Consider the following 21716-nt stretch of genomic DNA (forward strand, 5'->3'; position numbering starts at 1 on the left):
GATGAGAGCGCAGGGACCGCGTGGGTTGCTGAACGCGCTTGTTTCCCCCCCCAGGAGGGGGCTCGCGCGCTGCGGAGCTGCTGGCGCCGCCTCAGCCCCCGAGGCTCCTGTGGGAGACGACGGCTGTGGCAGAGCACGGGAGCGCGTTCACGTAGGTCCGAGACGAAGCCGCCTCTTTGCTCCCGTTCCGGAAGTACCTCACTCGCCGCCCGACTGGTCTGCCCCCGAGGCCCTCGCTCCCTCCAGATCTCCTCAGCCCGACGGCGAACGCGCGCTGGCGTCCGTCTGTGTGAGACCCCGCGTGTGTCCTGGCCGGTGAGTCGTCGCGGGGACACGCGGTCACGAAACGTGTTACTGAGAAAGAAATCACGGTGAGAGTCTCGGGCGACCTGGAAGTCAGGCAACAGCATCTGCCGGAGAAGAGGAAAATCTCTGTTTTCCCGAGATCTTCTCCAGAGTGTCTCCCCCATTAAGCCACTGAGGTGGCCTCAGGGTGCCCAACGCACGAGCCATGACGGACGTTCTTTCTTGCCGGACGGGGTGGTCCCGCGGACTCGGACGGGAAACGCCCAAGGGACCGTCGCGGTGGGCGTCCGTCACGCGCGCTGGGCAGCTCCCGGCGCCGTCCAAGGGCGCCTCAGCAGACCACGCGGCTTTGCGTCGGCCATTCCCGGCCACGACCTCAGGAGCTTCCCCGCGCGCGTCAGGGCCCACCCCGCCCTCCCCGTCGGCCAGGAGACCCTTCGTTTCTTCTCTTTTCCCTACAATTCTAGTGTGGCTGCTTTTTGTCAGTTCTTTCCCTTTCTGATGGTTTCTCGGCTTTCTTCTATTTTTGGGTTATGTTCAGTGAGCCAACGTGTTAGTGTTTGATTAGTTTATAGATATTCGCCAACCTCATTCGTTTCCGACGTAGTGCGCACCAGCCCATCAGTCGCACCCGGAGCCCATCCCCACGCGTGCCCTCCCTGATGCCCATCCCCCCCGCCCCCCCCCCCCCCCCCCCCCCCCCCCCCCCCCCCCCCCCCCCCCCCGCCCCCCCCCCCCCCCCCCCCCCCCCCCCCCCCGCCACTCTTCCAGCCGCCCTCAGGTCGCTTCCTGGAGTCCGGAGCACTCAGGGTTGATGTCCTTCTCGGATTTGTCCCATTCAGCTTGTCCCTTCTGTTCTCGCCTTTCCTTGACTTCCCTCCTCCCTCCTTGGCCTGCCCCCCGTGAGCAGTTCCAGATGCTGGTCTGCGTCTTCCACGTGCCGTGTATCTGCAGGGAGCGTCGGCTTCAGAAATAGCTGTTTTAAGACAGTGGCTCTTACTTGTGTCATCTGTCTGTGCAACCCTTGCACTAGCATCAGAGGAAGCTGGGGGTGTCTGCTGGGACACGCTCACCTGCGCGCTTTCCCCTGCCCCGACAGCTTCCCCGAGTAGCGGCTGCCGGAAACGTGGGCCGCGCAGACATCCGGGCCGGAATAAGGAAAAGAACAGGACTTCCGGGTCACTGTTGCCGGCACATAGGAGAGAAAGGGGACAAAATAGTGCCTTGAGAAAAAGTCTATCCTAGAAAGGAGATAGGAAATATAAAGCATGGGACATATTAGAAGACACGTTTGCCACACACACAGCAGGGTAGACTTCGCAATCTTGATGGCAAGAAATCTTCATATGACACTAATACTGAAGAGAAGTGTTTTTTTTTTTTTTTAATTTTAAAAAGATTTTATTTATTTATTTGACAGACAGAGATCATAAGTCGGCAGAGAGGCAGACAGAGAGAGAGAGGGGGGGAAGCTGAGCCAAAGGCAGGGGCTTAACCCACTGAGCTGCCCAGGCACCCTGAGAAGTTTGTTTTTAACCTAAACATGTCAGCGACAAAGGTTTATTTGTGGAGGTGTGATGATAATCTCAAATTTCCACTGAATTTAAATATATACATTTGAACATAAGATTACTTTTTTTTATTTAAGATTTTATTTATTTTGGAGAAAGAAAGCAAAAGCAAAAGCATGGGGGGAGGGGCATAGGGAGAGGGAGAAACAAGCTTCCCACTGAGCAGGGAGCCCAGTGTGGGGCTTAATCCCAGGACCCTGGGGTCATGACCTGAGCTGAAGGCAGGTGTTTAGACAATAGAGCCACCCAGGTGCCCCAGGAAGATTAATTTTTAAAAAGATGTAGAATATGTGTAGCTGCTTTAAAATGAGAAAAAATATCTGTGACTTCAACAGCACATTACAAATATTATTATAAAGTCATATAAAGTAGTGTTGAATATACAAGAAACATTTTTTTCTTTTAAAAGTATTTATAAATCTGGAGTTTGCACATGGGTCAGTCACGTCTCATGGAGCCCGATGTATACTCAGCCCCAGTGGGTGAGTCCATGAGCAGCATCTGAGAATTCTGAGCTGTGCACTTGTAGATAATGTGGACGCCAGGTCCCGGTGGTGTAGGCCCAGTACCTAATCAGATCCTGTGGTTGGAACTGCAGATGGCATTGACACTGAAGCCAATCTCTCTGTCAGTGGCTCTGCCTAGGTCACATAGGGTATTTGTGCATCTGATTGAGGTTCGGGACCAATGCACAGGGAGTCTTAAGTTTTGCTTTCTGGTGGTGAGTTGCTCAGTTTTGTTTTTTCAAGGTAATTACTCCTTTTAGCAGTAGAAACCTTCCAAAGTCTCCATGTGTGACTACCTTTGAGATGAAGAAATCAGGAAGAATGCTGCTTTGAGCTATCTAAGTTACTTAGAATTTAAGTAGAATAAGAATTAGAATTATGGCATGAGGGAGACAGGATTTTTCATGTATAATCTTATACATGAAACATTAAAAAAAATTTCCTCTTAAGGGGAGGGGGGTCACTGATTTCAAGAATAGAGCTTACTAAACATTTAAGAAATATTTTTAAAAACACTAAAAAAAAGTGTTCCTTTTAATGGGGTCACTAATCTCAAGAATGGGGCTTCCCTGAAGTTCTTAGAAATGTTCTATGTGTGTGTTTTGCCCCCTCTTATGTAGTTTACTATAAACTTTGCAACTTCAGAGGTGGGACTGCATACACAATTTTATTCAGGCCCTTCTTTCATAGGGCAAGAAATTGAGACCCAGAAGGTGTTGGTGATTGGCTTAGGGGCACAGCAGAAAAGGCAAGACTAAAACCTGGCACCTAATTCCTAATCCAGTGCTCCTTTTGCTACAGCATGATTTTTAGGGCAGTGAGTTGTGAACTGTGGAAGAAAGTGGAAAAAAGAAAGCCGTGAAACTTAGGTTTAATTTTTGTTTTTCAAACCATCACACCCATTTGCACTTCCACAAGCTACCAGGTAGTCATTCCCCACTTAAAAAATATCCTTAATATATACTAAAACTTCAAATGTGAACAGAAAACGTCAGAATTACTTTATGAAACATGTCACTGACTTCCTTAGATTGTTCTCTGGTTACATGCTCTGCCTTTTAGGGGACACTACTAGATTTATTCAGAACTTTCTAGAATTCGTCTCTATAAAAATGAGACCTGTTCCTGTTCTTTCACTGTAGCAGAGTGAAATGACTTTTTAAAAATGTCCTTTTCATTTGCAGTGCAAAAGGTAAAGTCCCCAAAAAAGCAGCCTTTGAAAAGTCTGCCAGAGAAAGCCCAGATCTGGGGGGAGAGTGCAGTCAGGAAGGTGAAGTGAGGGCAAGAGGTCCTTACTCAGCTCTCTGCCAGCACCTACTCAGTGAACACGGAAGTCACCGGAGCAAGGAGTTTCCTGGGCTTTGGCAAGGTGCTAAAGAAGGCTGTGCATGAGCTCCCCGACCTGCTCTGTCTGCTTCTTCTCCCCCACTGTGAGCGGAGCAGGGACCTGGGAAAGGGGTAAGCAGAAGCCTGTGACCCTTTGTCCTTGCCTTAGAGAAGTGCCTTCTGGGCAGGCCAGTGAATGCCTCTCAAGGTCACCACTCAGACTTCTGGGATGAGTTATATGAGGACAAAAGCTATTTTTAGAAAATCTAACAATGGAATCTATTTCTCTCAAGCCCTTAGCAAATTAAAACTCCCTTCCAAAACAAAACGAAACAAAATCTGGAAGCTAAATGTTATACAATTGCCTTTTAAAAAAAAAAAAAATTTATTTGTAAGTAATCTTTGTAGCCAATATGGGGGTCATACTTACAGCCCCAAGATCAAGAGTCACATGCTCTACTGACTGAACCAGGCAGGCGCCCCTTCCCATTAGTCTTTTAAACTGAATGGACAGTCTTTGGTATTCTAGACCTAACATTCTGTGTACAGACTTTTAAGATTTCCATATATGTATTAACTGTCTCTGGAGACATCCCGTGTTTTCTCATCTTTATCCTTGAGATTTGGCTGGGTTGGTATGTCAAGACTAATGGAGAGTTTACATTCTCACAGCATTTTTCTTTTTCTTTTTTTTTTTCAGCTTTTTGCTGAATCATGCTTGCTAACATTCTAAATACTTAGTCTTATCTCTAGTCTAAACTAGCACCACAGAATCTCAAATATTATAATTTAGTGAAGTGAGATTTTTTTATGGTTCACATAAAATTGTTTATAAGTATGTCTGGCAAGGTATTGTTTTTGTTCATGTTACTTTTGATTTTGGCCAAAATTATATCTCCAGGGACAAATTAAGTGCTATTTTTCTGGCATGCTTCGTGATCTAATTTTTGGTTGAGTGATTTTTTTTTTTTTTTTTTGGCTTACCCATATATTCTAAGAAACTAATTGTCAACACATACTTTAGATTTTTTAAAAAGCTGATAGTAGTCATTGTGCCAGGTTTTATATTCCTTACATGGCCTCAGGGGCCTGATTTGAAACTTAGAATACATTTTTTCCCCTAAATTTGATAAAAAAATCAATATATTCCCCAGTACCAAAACTGAAAGTGATTAACCAGATTGCTATAACAGATTATATGATGTTTGTTTGCTTACATTCGTGGCTCAAATGTGATGAAAAATGATTGAATTGAATCTCAACTGAATTTCATAGATGGTGACCAGTTTATGCCCTAGGGACTATGCCTCCCCACCAGGTAGAAAGATATTATTTTGATTCCACTTTTCTTTTGGTAATCATCCCTGAGTTAGTTCTTATAGACACATATTGATAAAGCCGTAACTTTGGTCAAATTTAGTTATCTTTTTTCTTTTGTGTTCTTACTATTATTATTATTATTATTTTCTACTGTGCTTGTGTTTGAAAATGACCTAGACTATGGCTTGAACATAGGATTTACAGTACATAAATTTTCTGCCTGGAGGCTTCAGCCATTCTTACTAAAAAATAGGAAGATGGTCTGTAAATGTTTAATGAGAGAATTTCAGAAAATCATTTGCCCCCCAATATTTGAAAAATCTGACTTTTAAAACTCAATGTTGAAGTTATACAGAGCATATTACTGGACTTCTCTAAACATTAGAGAAGTCCAGTAATATTACATGTAACATTATTTACATGTAACATTACATGTAACATTATTTTAAAAGTCAATATCAGATAAAGGCCTAGTATCCAAAATCTATAAAGAATTATTAAACTCAATACCCAAAGAACAAATAATCCAATCAAGAAATGGGCAGAGGACTTGAACAGACATTTCTGCAAAGAAGACATCCAGATGGCCAACAGACACATGAAAGTGCTCAACATCACTCGGGATCAGGGAAATACAAATCAAAATCACAGTGAGATACCACCTCACACCAGTCAGAATGGCTAAAATGAACAAGTCAGGAAACGACAGATGCTGGCGAGGATGCGGGAAAAGGGGAACCCTCCTACACCGTTGGTGGGAATGCAAGCTGGTGCAGCTACAACAGTATGGCGCTTCCTCAAAAAGTTGAAAATAGAGCTACTCTATGACCCAGCAATTGCACTACTGGGTATTTATCCCAAAGATACAAATGTAGTGATCTGAAGGGGCATGTGCACCCCAATGTTTATAGCAGCAATGCTCACAATAGTCCCACTATGGAAAGAGCCCAGATGTCCATTGACAGATGAATGGATAAAGAAGATGTGGGGTCTATATACAATAGAATGTTATGTAGCCATCAAAAATGGAAATTGTGCCATTTGTGATGACATGGATGGAACTAGAGGGTATTATACTAAGTGAAATAAGACAATGGGAGAAAGACAGTTATCATATGATCTTGCTGATATGTGGAATTTGAGAAACAGGGCAGAAGATCATGGGGGGAAAGAGGAAAAATGAAATGGATGAAACCAGAGAGGGAGACAAACTATAAAAGACTCTTAATCTCAGGAAACAAACTGAGGGATGCTGGAATGGAGGGTAGTGGGAGGGCTGGGTGGTTGGTGATGGACTCTGGAGAGGGTCTGTGCTATGCTGAGCGCTGTGAATTGTGTAAGACTGATGACTCACAGACCTGTACCCCAGAAACAAATAATACATTATACGTTAATTTAAAAAATAAATAAAATAAGAAATGGGGAAAAAAGAAGCACAACACTTAAAAAGAAAAACATACTGGTACATGCAACCGTAGGAATGAATATCGAAAACACTGAGTCAAAGTGGCTTCTGTGTCAAAGAATACAAGTACTTGAGAGGACATATATGATTCCATTTCTGTGAGGTTCTCCCACTGGCAAAACTAATCTTGGGTGATAGAAACTGAATCAGAGCTTGCCTCAAGGAGCAAGGGACTGACTGCAAAGAAGTACAAGGAAATTTCCTAGGGTGATAACAATGTCTGTACCTTGATTCAGTGGTGGTTACACAGAGGGTATATATCTGTCAAAACATACCAAACTCTATATGCAAAATGTATGCGTAATTACTCCATGTAAATTATACCTCAATAAAATTATTTATTTACTGGAGAGATCACAAGTAGGCAGAGAGGCAGGCAGAGGGGGAGAGGGAAGCAGGCTCCCCACTGAGCGGAAAGCCCAATGCCGGGCTCAATCGATCCCAGGACCCTGAGACCACGACCTGAGCTGAAGGCAGAGGCTTAACCCACTGAGCCACCCAGGCGCCCCTAAAATTGATTTTTTAAAATGTAAAAAAAGAAAGTCAATACTGAAAACACTCAGGGCATATTTAAGCCATTGGTCTTTTAAAATATTTGTAAAGAAAACTATCTTACGGCAAAATATGGATACTAATATTCTAAGTAGTCACTGATACCATGTAAAAATGCTTTTGCTATATTTGCAAGCTTTAAGAAGCTCATCTTTATATAGCTCTCTAGAATTTTCTTCTCCTTTCAGGACTTACTGTGTGTATGTGTTGCTGTAGCTGTGTCTTTGTATGTCTTGCTGGTACTTATGCATTCTTTTTTGCTAGCAGCTGGATTGTACCAGCAAGTAATCTTCTATCAATAAGCAAACCACTCATATGGTTATATTTATGCAGGCAAAATATTTGTTCCCAGAGGAAAGTATTTCAGCGTGATGCCCTTTTAAACATGAGACAAGCACTTCAGTTGAGTTACTGAAATGTTTCCTTTTTAACCTGTAAGAGCAATTAAACATGATTTCCAGTTTATTTTACATGTGCTGGCTAGGAGCTCACGAAAAGTATTCAGCTCAAAGAAGTATTTCAGGTGGCCAGAGGGATTTAAATACTGGGAAGGATTCTTTTTGAGTAAAATACCTTAAACCATCTTAATTTATACTGAGGGATATTAAATCAAGTGATGAGTCTGAATGATCCCAGGGCACTGAATAATTTCCATCACGTGGTCATGCTAAGCAGAGGAACTTATAAGTTATGTTCCATATTGACTCCCTTGGTTATCAATTCCAATGTGTCATGTGCTAAAACATTTATAATCCTTATATTTATTCAGAGATGAATTTCAATAAAATGTAATAGCAACTGTTGTCCCTCTGGAACTTTCTCTCCTAGGATCACACTTTCTCCTAATAGTCAAAACCTGACATCTGGCTGGAGGAAAGGAGGAAGGGCAGGAGGAGATGAATGTTTTCATATCATCAAGTTTTGCTGATTGTGGAAGATAGGAAGGGACTGATCTTACCAGTTTATAATACAATTTTCATTTTATTTTAAACATTTTGCATGATATAAAAATATTGATCACAGTGAGCTTTACCAATTGTTATTGCTATAAAAATGAATGCAGAAACAATATTTTTAGTGGAAATAAATTATATAGTCATTTTTTTTTTTTTTAAATCACAAGAGAAAAACCTCAGCTCTGGTCATTGGCAGAAAAACCAGTCATTAAAAGAGGTCTTTTGCAGACGAGCTCCAGTCCGTTTCTGTAAAGTTATCCACACGGGTCAGCAAACGCTGACTTCTGTCTTTGTCTCCATGGCCCCACAAAGGTCTCTCTGTTCACAGACAGTTCTAATGTGGCAACACAGTTTTCCAAGAGAGAAAACTGACAAACTGGAAAATAGTACAGTCTTAGTTCATATGTGGTCTTTTCCAGTATGAAGGGACACAGCGACATACTTCTTCACTAAATAGAAGTCCTTGGTCACAATGCTTCGGTCGATTAGCACACGGTCTTCTGTAACAACTAGGAAAATGAGGAACACGTTTTTGTTAAAGGCCAAAGCAATGAGTTCATTACGCTACAAATGCAGTTGTCTCCCTAAATTTAAAACAAGAACAAAGTTACTCATTTTATCATAAAATTATTCTTAGGTTTATGTCTTATTGAAGTTAGTGCTGAGAATTACAAAATTTAGGAGGAATGGAAAAGCCTAAAAGCAATCTTGCTGATAGAACAGATGGGAGACTTGAGATGACGTGAGCTTTAGTTCTTTTGAAGTGCTCTCTGCTTCGAGGATGAAAGGAACATAAAACAGAAAATGTGAAAGTGAGTGTGCAAGGTCTACCGATGTGGTGTGAGCATAGCATCAAGGTCTGCCGATGTGGTGTGAGCGTAGCAGCATGGCAGAGTCCGCAAGCGTCTGGGACTTGCATGGAACCCAGACCTGCATGGAAGTCCAGCCATGCTGGCAGGATGTGGTCGTCCGCGGGGGGCGCCGCCCCCACCCCGTCCCTCTGCTGGGCAGGCAGGTGGCTGAGCCCGGGTGGTCCCCTCTTCCTCTCCACCTGGGCTGCAGGTGAGAAGAAGGCGGTCTGGGGGGTGGTGGGAGAGAGAGAGTGCCTGCTCTGGGAACCCCTCTCTTTGTACCCTAGACTTCCAGCTTCCAGCAGTGGTGAAAGGACATGATCAAACAGCCCCGTCGCTTCCGCAAGCAGGAGCTCTCTTTGAAGCAGCTGTGGGAGCGTGAGCGTGTCTGGTGCGAGAAGGGCTGGGTGTCCAGGGAGCCGGGCAGGGTGACCCCGCAGGGAGATCAAAAGTGCACGGCAAAGAAACTGCCGATGTGAGTCTGAAGTTTCATTTCTTGTGCTCTAGTAGAAAAGAAGGTGTATCTAGTTAAAATGTTACTGAGTTTTTTTTTTTTTTTTTTTTTTACTTCTAAGTACAGATGCATTATTAGAAGACTTCTGGTATTCCTTTACTAAAAAGACGCAATTCTTAATCATCAGTGAAAGTTGCTGATTTAAGGATTTAAGGCAGTGGACAAAAAAATACATAATCTGCTCCCTGCCCCACTTCTGGAATATTAAGAGAAAATGAGTGTACATATTTTTAAAATATTAAATTACCTTTCTTGTTTCAATATATATGTAAACCTGCAAGTATATCCTTAGAAAAATGAACACAGGAAGAGTTTCAGTAAATAGAAAGTCTTCATGAAGCAATGTATACTATTAGGAGAAATACAAAGATCAAAATCTTTTCTCTTAATATAAGAATTCTATAGAAAAATATGATGGCTGGTTAGTCTTATGTAAGCAAAAAATCAGGTATCTCATGGATGACGGCTTTTTCTTTCATTATTGCTTCAGAGTACCTTATAGAGATCCTTTTGTTTCCTTTTTTAGAGAAAAAAAATATATAAATACACACACATATACACACACACACACACGCATATGTGTGTGTGTGTGTGTGTGTGTGTGTATATATATGGATTTTACTTATTTATTTGACAGAGAGAGAGGAAACAGTAAAAGAAGGAACACAAGGGGAATGGTAGAGAGAGAAGCAGGCTTTCTGCTGAGCAGAGAGCCTGATGCAGGGCTCGATCCCAGGACCCTGGGATCACGACCTGAGCCAAAGGCAGAGACTTAACCGACGGAGCCACTCAGGTGCCCCTGCCCCTCCTTTTTGGAGTATTTTGAGCAACAACTGTATTCCAATTTTTCTTGCATATCCCTACTCGAACTACCAGAAGGATATTTCGAAAATGCAGAGTACTATATCAATACTAAATCTTACCAAAGATTATTAAATCAGTTTGTATACTGAACCCTTCTGAGTGAACCCAGATTCCGGGAAGTTCCCTTATGCAATGGCTAACATGTTAGTATGGATGGGTCATTAGAGATAGAAATTGAAATAGCACAAAAGTCACGAGGGTTAAAAAGATGAACATGATGAACATTATGAACATTAATGAAGGTACAAAACTGTAAATAAATTAAAGTCTCAAGTCCGGTGAGCGGTCCGCTGCTGCATGGGCATCTCTAAAGACTGAGCTTGGAAGAAGAGAGCCCGGTGGAGGTGATGAGGCACAGACCGTCTGAAAACTGGGAGGACAGCCAGAGAAGGAAAACCTATGTCTGCCAAAACAAAGAGGGGGGCTTCAAGAAAAGGAACAGAAAAGACAGGTTACACGAAGACCAACTTGCCCACCGGATTTGGCTGTGGAGTCTACTAACCCTTGACTAGCACGTTAGCCTGGCATTCTAGGGCCTAAACTCGGTCACAGCTGGTTGGACAAACGAGAGAAGGGGGGAATGCAAAGGCCGAGTGCCCGGGCCCTGGAGCGACTCTGAAGAGGACAAAGCTTCACTGCCACAGTGTGTTCAGCACCACGGTAAGATGCTAATAAAACAGAAGTATAGGAACTCTCATCAAGTAAGGGGAAAGAGAAGTAGTTAAAGATGTCAAACGTATGGGAGAGAGAAGGCCTGGCTGGTGGAGCTGTGCTGAAGGAAATGCCCAAATTACAGAGCCCGCCCAAACAGCCCACCTCGCAGTCCGATGAAAGAGGAAGTCATTCAGGGAGTAAAACTGGAAGTGTTTGAGGCCAGCAGTCTCATTTTGTTGGTGAAGAAGGGGGCAGAATCGACATTTCAGGAATGTGTCTTGAGTAATCTTTAAAATTACAATTTATTTCTCTAATTCCACTAAATACTTAAATGTTTTTCTAAATACAATTCTACATTTAGTGGCACTCTCCTATCCTCTGTAAATTTTCATACAATTTTCTGCACTTGGAACAGCTGTCTTTTTTTTTTTTTTAAGATTTTATTTATTTATTTGACAGAGATCACAAGTAGATGGAGAGTCAGGTAGAGAGAGAGAGAGGGAAGCAGGCTCCCTGCGGAGCAGAGAGCCCGATGCGGGACTCGATCCCAGGACCCTGAGACCATGACCTGAGCCGAAGGCAGCGGCTTAACCCACTGAGCCACCCAGGAGCCCCAGAACAGCTGTCTTATATTACGATGGCATCATAAGTTTTGGTGGAGGCAGGGATGCCATGTTTGGATGTTCTGGAAATCTTCCTCAAGCGACTGTCTTGTGCATCTGTCTCCCAGCCCATGTGAGCACCACCGCCTCAAACTCAGCCTCTGGGATGAGCAGTAGGAGTGCATTCTGGGCTTGGATCTGGTTTTGGTTCCCAGGGCTCCTTTCAGGAGCAAATACAGTCTCAAGGAAATTTCGGTGAGAAAATAAGAGAAGTCATCCTCCAGAACTGACGGGTCTCATTCTAAAAAGCCTCCACCATTTTGGTTGAGGAAACTGTCCTCAGTAAGAGAAAGGAACATACTTTACGAAGATTTCTTACCTGCATGTTTGATGTTGAAATTTCTTTCCTTTCAAGAGGCATTTCTGTGAATTTTCTGTACATTCACAGGCACATTTTCCGGGGTTTAGGGGTTGATGTCTTGGGCAGGTTCTTCTGCATACGCACTGGCATGTGGTTTCGTCAAATTCCCTGTTGGCCCCACAGGAGCTGGGTAAAAGTTTGTTTTTACAGACACACTGGCACGAGTTTCTGTCTAGTTCTTTGTGGGGTCCACAGCTGGAAGGTTGGAGCCCCCCTTTGCAGACACACTGACATGTTTCTTCGTCAAGCTCCTTGTTGGGTCCACAGATGTCATGGAATCCATCTGCAGAGTCTAGACAAAGACAGTCAGACATCTTCAGTGTACCTTACTGGTGTGAAACAATTAAAAGCACTGAAAAGCGTCTCTATGTTTTTCATTAAAGGGTGTGCACAAACATGAGTCTGTCCCTTTACAAGGAAGTTCAAAACAATAGCAATGTCAAGTAGACAGCATCCTCTCTGGTAGTCTCTTATTCCAGAGCGTAATCATCAGAATATTGTACATGTGGTTTTAATACTAAAATGTTAACCAAAATAGAGGCACTTGGCATTTTGTCTTCAAAGTATCATTCTGCTTAAAATAAATAAATAAATATGATTCTGCTTACCATCTCCAGAATTTGAGGAAAAAATAAAATCTTGCTGAGCCAGGCATCTGCAGAGGTGATTATTCCAGAAGTAGTTTGTGGGGCAAGTCTTGTTTGCAGCTTGGCACCTTGGGGAGAGACAGAGGAGTTAGCAGTCTAACTGGTGCACGGAAGGCCTCCTCTCTTTTCTTCCCTGTGTATTACAAAGCCGGTACACACCTGTGAAAAAGCTTTAAAGGGATGCGAGGATATCTGAAATGAAATGTGAAAGTTCCCTCTCCCGAGTGTCTCCCTCCCCCACATATGTGGCCAAGTTCTAATCCCAGAGGTGACCACTTCGTGGTATGGTCTAGATCACTACACACTTTGATCTTGTTAAGGCAGGTACATTTATTTGTATAATCACATGGTGGTTTAGTTGGTGCAAAAAACCAGGATAAGCCTCTTCTATTACTCTGAAGCTTCCTTCGTCCACTAAACAATATATTGTGGATATCTTCGTAGTTCTTTGCCGGATGTCCTGCTTGTTAGTGGTACATAGCCCTCCATGAAATGAATGAGGAGTGATGTCCCGTTGGTCACTGTTGAAGCTGCTTCCAGTCTGTGGCTCTTCTAAACAAGTCTACAGGAAACCTCTTTGTACTTTACCTTTCCTGACTTATTTCTGAACCAGAGATATCTATGACTATGAAGGGTCTACTGATCCAAAATTTCCACTCGACACTGTGCCAGAAGGGCATCAAAGCCCATGCTTGATGTTACTGCTGCTCTAGTTTTCTCTCCCTTCCTCTCTCCTCTTACATTCTCTTTATCTGTTTTAGTAAAAGTTATGAACATATGGGCTTCCATCCAATACACCAAGTATTCCTCTGCTCCAGCCATCCGACTGCTGGCGCCTGTATGAAATGAGCCTTGTGGAGGACAGCCTTCTCTGTTCTCTGGGGTGAGCAGATGTCGCAGGCCTCATCTTGCCCACTGTCTCCTCTACACCTAGAATCAGCCGTTCCTTCAAGAAGCCCTTGCTCTCTGTTGGGAAATGCCACTTGGGATTAGGTTTGCTCAGTGCCAACAGCTTACATGACTACTTAACCTTTTCAGGGCGCAGAGCTACAAAACGCACGTATATCCCACAGAAGGTCTTCCTAGTTGATGTTTGCCCACTAGAATTCTGGGCTCTTAATATCCTTACAGAGTATCTATACACCTCTTACTACCTTATTTTTCAACTGACGTTGCTGCAGGGGAAATAATTGTATCTTTCACACTCAGTATCATGAACAGTATGTGAGGGAAGAGTGCTGAGTTACGCCTCAGGTTGGTAGAACAGAACAGTCACGTGTAGACCTCTTAACAGGTGAACCGAGTGTAAACAAACAGGTCATGTGCTTTGGATGTTGCTGAGAAAAGTTCCAGAGTCTTACTGTGTGATGACGCCATGCCATGCCTTTAGAAGCCCGCCTGATGCCTCGCATAGTACCCCGGGAAGGACTTTTTGAACCGTGTAAGCACATCTACGGTCGGTAACCACTTTTCCCTTGACAACTGCCCTGAGGATTTATGGACTTTCTCCCACTTGGCAGTCTCTATAGCAGCTCTCAGACCCAGAGAGTCTCTACTTATCCTGCTCAGTGGGAGAATTTGCCTAAAACGCACACTTCTCCACACAACCATGAGTCGCAATGACTGTCTTCCCCTTATCCCTCCTCCCTTGTAACATTCTTCAAGGACCATGTCTTCAGTCTGATGAAGACCATCTCTTATGGAAAGTTTTCTTGATTTTATAACAAGTTTTTGAATGCTGTGTGTTATTTGCTGTCCCATATCATAAGCTAATAATTTCTCACTGAGCATGCAAATAATCCAAGTAGTCACACATAAAGTAGCCATGTGTTAACAAGCATAGAAATTGTTGGATGATCAAAGAAACAGTGTTTGAGCTTTTTAGATCCTATCACGGTAGCATGTTACTTTTCTACAGGTATTGTGTTTAAGCTCCTTGTAGGAAATGAGTTATGTTTGGGGTTTAATTCTTCCCATTTAAGACAATACAAATTTGTTTGGAATGTATATTTTTGAAAATAGGCTATTGATCTTAAGTAAGAGATACCTGTACATAGTTTAGGAGGAAAAAAAAAAACCCAGTCATAGTGCGATTTCCAAATGTAATTTAACATTACTGGGTTTTAAACTTACTTCTTGACGTCATACTAATAACTTCCGTTAAAATTTTTGTTCCTAACAATCTTTATATTTGCTTAAGTATATATTAGGTATGCCTATATATAATAGTAAGATATTTGCCTCCTGCATATATCATATGCTTTTTTCTTTATAATTTTATTTTTTGAAAATTTATGTGATTTTAGTTAAAATTATGAGAAAATATACATTCAGAGGAGTTCATTCTGATCCATGTCCTCAGCAGGCTGATCCTTTTTGCATTTTCTGGTTTATGTTTTCAGTGTTTCTTTTTATAAATAAAAGAAAATATGTATATATGTATATATCTTTCCCATTCTGTTATCCCAAAGATAGCCTCCCTTACATGCTCTTCTAAACCTTGTTTTTCCAGTTAGCTGTGGGCCTTGGGGAACATTATACCTCCCTAATAATTTTATGTATTCCCAAGAGCAAGTCTTTACTTACCACATATTTTGGTCATTACTGTTTTCTTGGTTAATCATTAATGTGCATTGTTCCACAAAAAATTTAGACAGTGCTTATCAATTCTCCAAAACCAGTATCATTTTTTTTTTTCATTTACCTCCTATCCAAAGCTTTAGTCCCTTCCATCAAATAAGATGCTGTTAGGTTAAGTTATATAATAGTAATGCACTCAATCCCGGCCCAATGCAACTCAGACCACTCTTCGTAAATGAAGGTTTGGGCTGTGTTGCAAGGTTGACACACACATGATTTAAGTGACACACTCCCTTGCTGTAATCAGGAGGGCACAGGCCTATGGTGGCTGCAGAAGGGCGAGATCATTTTGCCAATATGTGATTTCTTCTGCCATTACCTCAGCCAGTGTTCTTCCAGTTGTTACTTGTAACCCATCAGTGGATCACGAAATCAACAATAATGGTTGGGAAATGCATTCATAAACTCGAAGGGTGACATGTAATAAAAACTGCTAGAATGCATGTGATATGGATCACTTTCTGCAGTGACAGTTCAGTTTGTGCATATGTTTTTGTTATAAGCACATATAAACAGGCATGTATACGTCCTCACACATATAACCTCCCCGTCCCACATGTGGTGTATGTCTGTCTGTCTGTATGGTAGCAATGTCCAGTGTGTCTGCTTCTTAGTTACAGTCGTTGAAGTTGATAAGCATATCTAAGCTACTTATTTTCATGGGAAAAAGTGTTAAGAATGATCTCAATCTCTAGCCTAAGTGAGACTGGTCCATCCTGAGGTCTTTAACTGCAGGAGAACATGCTAACGTCTCTGTACTGAAGTGAAAGTTGGTTTACAAAATTGTTCAGCCTAAAGGGGTAGGAAAATCATGTCCTATTTCTCATGTCGTGAGGGAGAAGAAAGAGTTCTGTAACATCTCACATCCTTAAAAAGATAAATCCAAAAATATGGACTTTGTGTAGAAACTGATGAACGAATGCATTTCTGAAAATGTCCTACAAAATAACAAGGTATCTAGTGCCTAGTTTTACAGCATTCAGTAATCCCCTAGGATCTGGCTACACCAGCTCTTTTGGTTTTGCACACGCACGCTGAATAAAAATATGGCCTTTAGAATAACAATTTCAGTTGTTATACCTGACATGTTTTTGTCAACATGAACTTTATATTATGGACTAATTATGCTTTGTTCAAGGTGAACCAAATATTTTAATTTCTAAGATTCTTAAAACTTAAATTTCTAGAAAAACATCACTGTAAAAGCTTTGCCAAAAGAAACTACTACTTATCAATGTTAACATTTTAATGCTGAAATTTGAAGTCTTGCTAGATGCCATTTAATGAAGGATACAGATATTTACACAGGATGCATTTTCATAATTACTAAATGAGGTTCCCTGCTCTAAAAGTGAAAGGCAAGTTCTTAGCATAAATCTTCTCATGCAAAAAAAAAAAAAAAAAAAAAAAAAAAAATTCTAAAAAAAAAAAAAAAAAAAAAAAAAAAAAGACATTTCTAGAACAGTATCTTAGAATGAAAGAAAATGTTCTAATGTGGATAGAAGGTAGCACAATTTACTTATCTCCTCCATATTTTCATCTCCAAAGCATTTTTATCCTATTGAAATTTTTCTTCAAGTTCCAAATATTAGTGTGAACATATTAAAACTTTCAAAGAAATTATTTTTGTATACCGTCTTTATAAAATACTGATCCAAAGACGCATTTTGTCTGCAAAGCCATTGCCTATGCAATTATTTGTAAAGTAGATCTGTGTTTATTTACATGTGAGAATCACATGTAAATAAAGTTTCCTACTTTGCCTTTCCCATCCCTCCCCAGCAAACACAACCACAATCCTGTTTATAATAATTACAAAGGAAAAAGATGCTTTTCTAAGAATTATTTCATTACCTCATTCAACTGGTTAGGTAACTGTTGCTAGTTAGAACTAGAGGATAAAAATGTAAGGGCATACCATTTAAGAATGATGGATTTAATGATTAAAATGATTCTTATCTCACCATTTACCTTTTGAAATTTTGAAAGACTAGTATGTTCCGTGTGATTAAACACTACACACTGGTTAAGAGTTGTTAGCTTCTGTGCTCTGGACACTGTAGCAGGCTGTTTTGTCCATCGTGCTATTTGGGTTCTTTCATCATCTCTATACTTTGGCACTAGAGTTTCTACATGCTTGGAAATTCTCTGACTCCCCTAATCCATATTTAAGGAACGCAGACACACTCCTACATTTTGTTTGGCATTAGTAAGCACTGAGTTGAATGTAATATAGTTTGTAATGTATTTCTCAGTGGAAAAAACCCTCTTCATCTGGATTTGTTTAACTATTTTTGATCCACTTTACTAAATATCTCTTAAAATATTTCATAGATCATTCAAAATGAATGTCAACATTAACTGAATACAAATTCAATTCCTAGCACTCAATGGCTTTTTAAAAATGCAAATTCTTTCTGTGGACATGAACTGTGCTATTAATCAAATGCTCTCATTGGCATCTCTTTTCATAAGGTGTCTCCACAGTCACCCAGCTGATTAAAATTCTGCTGATCATTGGTATCTGTAGTACACAGTCCTGTTCCTCAAATAGCTAGCCTGCCTTAAGTCTCCCTAAATGTGGAATGTGATCAGTGATACGAGTCTGAAAGCCTGTACCGTGAGCACTCACACATCCCTTCTAAGCACCTTCATATCTTTCAATGATCTATCCAGTAAGATGATCTATGTTGCATTAAGAAAACCTATACAGGGGCAGGATGGGGGAGGCAGACTCTGACCATGTTAATAATGTCGATAAATATCCGAGTGCATTTTTGATTCCCCAAGTGCCGACTGTTGATGTCATCTGAACTTTCACCCACTGTGATTAATAATCACTCAAACCTGTAATTATATTTTGAAAGAATATCCATCCAGACCCTCTGGCCCAAGACACTTGTCAGAATAGCAGCCGGAAGGGCAATGTTTTCTTTCATTATTAGAGCCACAGAGCCCTAGGTAAAATACTTCAACAGTTTTTTTCCCAAGGACTTTGAATTGCTGTGTTCATCTTGAGTTCCTCATGTATGGCCCTTGAATACACTTGACTCTCTAAGGCAAGGTGTTAGGGGAATCTGGGGAAGGAGGGTAAGAGGTATATGGGAATTCTTTGTACTTTTTGCTGAAATTTTTTCTATAAGCCGAAAACTGCTTTAAAAGGTCTATCAAAAATACTTAGGAAATGACTGATAGATTTGGTCTAACGTAGACATTTCTTAAAAATCATTATCAGTGCATTTTAGTTGAACTTGACATTATGTTGACAAACTCTTTGATCTAATAGTTCCCATCTCTGGGTGACAATGCAGTCACAGCCTCAGAGCAGAGGATACATTGCTGGAATATTCTCAGCCACAGACCTTCTGCTTAATTTCTACCAGTCGGCAAGTCACAGGAATGCTGCGCTTCCAACTGTTCTCTCTTAGAAGGCAGAAACTAGAGGGTCCAAGGGAAGGAATACTGGACAGCACAGTTAGATTCCTTTTAGAAAAAAAATACCCTCCAGGGTCTGGAGACTCTTACTTGAGCTCCATGGGTGAATTCATATCAATAGGTGCTCATTTGAAGGCATTAGATAATATTTAGATAATAACGAACTTTGTTAAAAAGAAAAAAAGAGGATGAACAGACATGAAAATAAAAGTTCAAAAATAATTCTATAGTATCACAGGGGTTTTCAACCTAGAAAGGGGGTATTTTCAGGGCAGAATACAGATGCATGTTTTAAAATACTGGAAAAGTATTTATTTCTGATCAATCAGCACAAGACTATGTTGCAGTTTAACTGGCAGATATGTTACCTTTGCATTTTTGCTCTGATGCAGTTTATTAAATGTATCACGCTATTCTATCTCTATTTTTGGTGAAGCAACAACATATCTTAAAATTAAAAGAAAAGAAGAACATTAAAATGAGAAGAATCCCTCACGGATATTCAAGCTTCTAAGCATTCGGACTGAGGATCTGTTACAGATTAACAAAGACACTGAGCACTCAAGTTCTACTTCAAAGGTTGCCAGGGACATAAATCTACTGTGTTCCTTGGAGAAGAGAAGACTTCTCACACAAATGAAATTTTCCTTAATAAGCCCAAATAACTCAAACTTCTTAGAAGCAAATATGTTTTAGTTGGTGTCTTGGTAAGCAATGTTGACATTTTTGTAAAAGAAATGAAAACCAGTAAACAAATAAAAACAAAGGAGCCTTCAGGCTAGGTTTTTCCATGTTCTCATCTTTTTTCACCCCTTCTTTTCCTCTCTCACCACACCAGGCCTCTCCCCCAAAGACTGATGTAACCTCTTTATCAGGTTGAAATCACCCATGGTTTTTATTTATTATCATTAAAAAAAATTCAAGGTACCCTGGCTCTGCTGAGCACAGTCTTGTCATTTCTCTACCAAAAAACTCCCCACGCTACGCCAATCCCTCTACAGAAAAGGTGAAACTCTTCAGGCTGGTGCTTCCGAAGCACAGGCTTAGCGTTGCCTTTTTAATTTAGTCTCCTCTGGCCTTCACCGATTAACACCCAAATAAATTATTCTCTATCCATTGTCCCCAGAATGTGCTATTTCCTTGAGGAACCCTATGGGACATTGTCAGTGAGAACCAACTGACTAATATATTTGCCCCTGGGTAAAACTCACTTCAAGGCACTTGGATATCAAATATGACATCTCTCTCTTTTGATTTTACCCTCTTCCTAATAAGTAGCATAGTGCCTCCCCTATAGGAGGTATCACAGAATAAGCATGAACATTCACTCACTCATTCATTCATACAATGGAATATCATACATGTATGGAATGAACAAGCCAGGCCTATAGACCTCAAAATGATGATTACATGTCTAACACATACCATTGAGAGAAAAAAGTAATATCACCATTTTAACATAAATATTTTAAACAAAGCTGTACTATACATTATTTTTTCCTACGTTAATACATCCGTATGCCATAAAAATGGAAGAGCATGAATGAGAATACAATTTCCAGGCAGTGGTTACCTCTGGGAACAGAGGATGCAGAATGGTGACTGGGGCTTTGAGCTGTATCTTAAGTGAATATGACAAAATGCTTGTTGAATTTCAAGTCAACATATGGAAGAATATATCCATATCCAACAATATGGAAGGATAGATCATTTTGTGAGTTTTTTTTTCCTTGTCCTTTAGTATTTATTTGGAGATTTCTTTTGAAATTTAAAAAAGTTAAAAATGCAGTAATGATTGGATTCCCAGAGGAATGGATTGGCTCCAAATTTAGTCTGAATCTCTGGTTTGCTCCTCTCAGTCGGGTGATGGTGGGGAAAATGACTTAATCCCTCTGATTCGGTTTCTCATATAATAATTGAGAATTTCACCTTCAGAATTCACCCTCTTGTTTCCTCTGCCTCTTTCTCAAGACTGTTGTGCAACGTGGGATATCAATAAATAAACACGTTATCTCCACTTTTTGTCCTTCCGATAATGGAGTCAGTCCTGGTCATTCTTGAGTTTGACCTAATTCTTGATCATCCCACCACTTTTTTCTTTGAATTACTGGTTTTTGCAATCTCCTTTGGATTTCATAATAAACCATTACTAGTCTTAATTCTTCTGGCTGTTCTTAAGTCTCCGGCGCAGAGCACTGTTTCTCCCAGTTTCTTAAGTAGCGATCATCCCCAGTGTCCACTGCTGCTTCTCTTTTAATGGTCTCTATTTTCCTTGTGGGTTCATCTCTTCCAGTGCTCGACCAGCTTCATGCCGGTAGCTACCGAAGAAGTGTGCCCTCCTTGGGGCACCTCCAGATCCCAATGCCTATGGAATATTTCTTACAGACACCACAGACACCAATATGTATATTCAAACCAAATTCCCCGTTTCCATTCCATTCTCCCCGTGAACACGCGTTCCGTCTTTGTATCATCCGTGCACTTTCATCCTTAACTTCTGCCTCCGTGTTCTCCCACACACGTGGCCCCCAAGTGCTGGGCTTTCTGAAAAATGTCTTTCCACCTCTTTTTTCTCCATCCCCATTTCCACCACCGTGGGTCTCACCCTTATTATTTCTGTATCAGATTATTTCGTGAGCTGCTTCCATTTTTCCTTCTCCTGTTTTGCTCCTCCAACCCACCTACACAGGTTTCAGGATGTTCTTTCTAGAATATACAATGTAAACATGACAGGTCCGACATGTATCTTCTAATGGCTCTTGAGAAACTTGAAGAAAAAGTCCATCCTTGGCATGGCAGGTGCAATCCTGTGGACTTCTGCAGACCCAGGCTGGTCCTCTCCATCTCCAGCGTGATGGCAGGCATGTGTCCTGCATACACACTTCCTCTGCCACACTAACTCCAGTCCCTTGTTCGCACGACTGACTCGCTTATGGGATTTCTCTAGAGGAGCAATCCTGTCTACGTTCTCTACAGCCTGGCATGGTAGCTGCACCACACAGACACACAGTGACTGTTTGATGAATAACTCAATAAAGCACAGCATTGTGTTTCATGTACTTACTATACTAGATGCAGTTGTGTTT

At 41.2% G+C, this 21716-nt stretch overlaps 1 protein-coding gene across 1 annotated transcript in view; it reads right to left on the bottom strand.

The window, feature by feature from the left end:
• Nucleotides 1–7999: 7999 nt before the first annotated feature.
• VEGFC (vascular endothelial growth factor C) overlaps nucleotides 8000–21716 on the bottom strand; it is a 98383-nt gene continuing 84666 nt past the window's right edge. The window contains exons 5-7 of the mRNA XM_059384152.1: nucleotides 12517–12623; nucleotides 11867–12200; nucleotides 8000–8511 (exon numbers count right to left, since the gene is read on the bottom strand). Of these exons, the coding sequence (XP_059240135.1) occupies nucleotides 8397–8511; nucleotides 11867–12200; nucleotides 12517–12623 (556 nt within the window). The 3' untranslated portion in view covers nucleotides 8000–8396. The remainder of the gene's footprint in view (nucleotides 8512–11866; nucleotides 12201–12516; nucleotides 12624–21716) is intronic.

The sequence above is a fragment of the Mustela nigripes genome, chromosome 18 (assembly GCF_022355385.1).
Source record: "Mustela nigripes isolate SB6536 chromosome 18, MUSNIG.SB6536, whole genome shotgun sequence".
Classification (NCBI taxonomy): Eukaryota; Metazoa; Chordata; class Mammalia; order Carnivora; family Mustelidae; genus Mustela; species Mustela nigripes.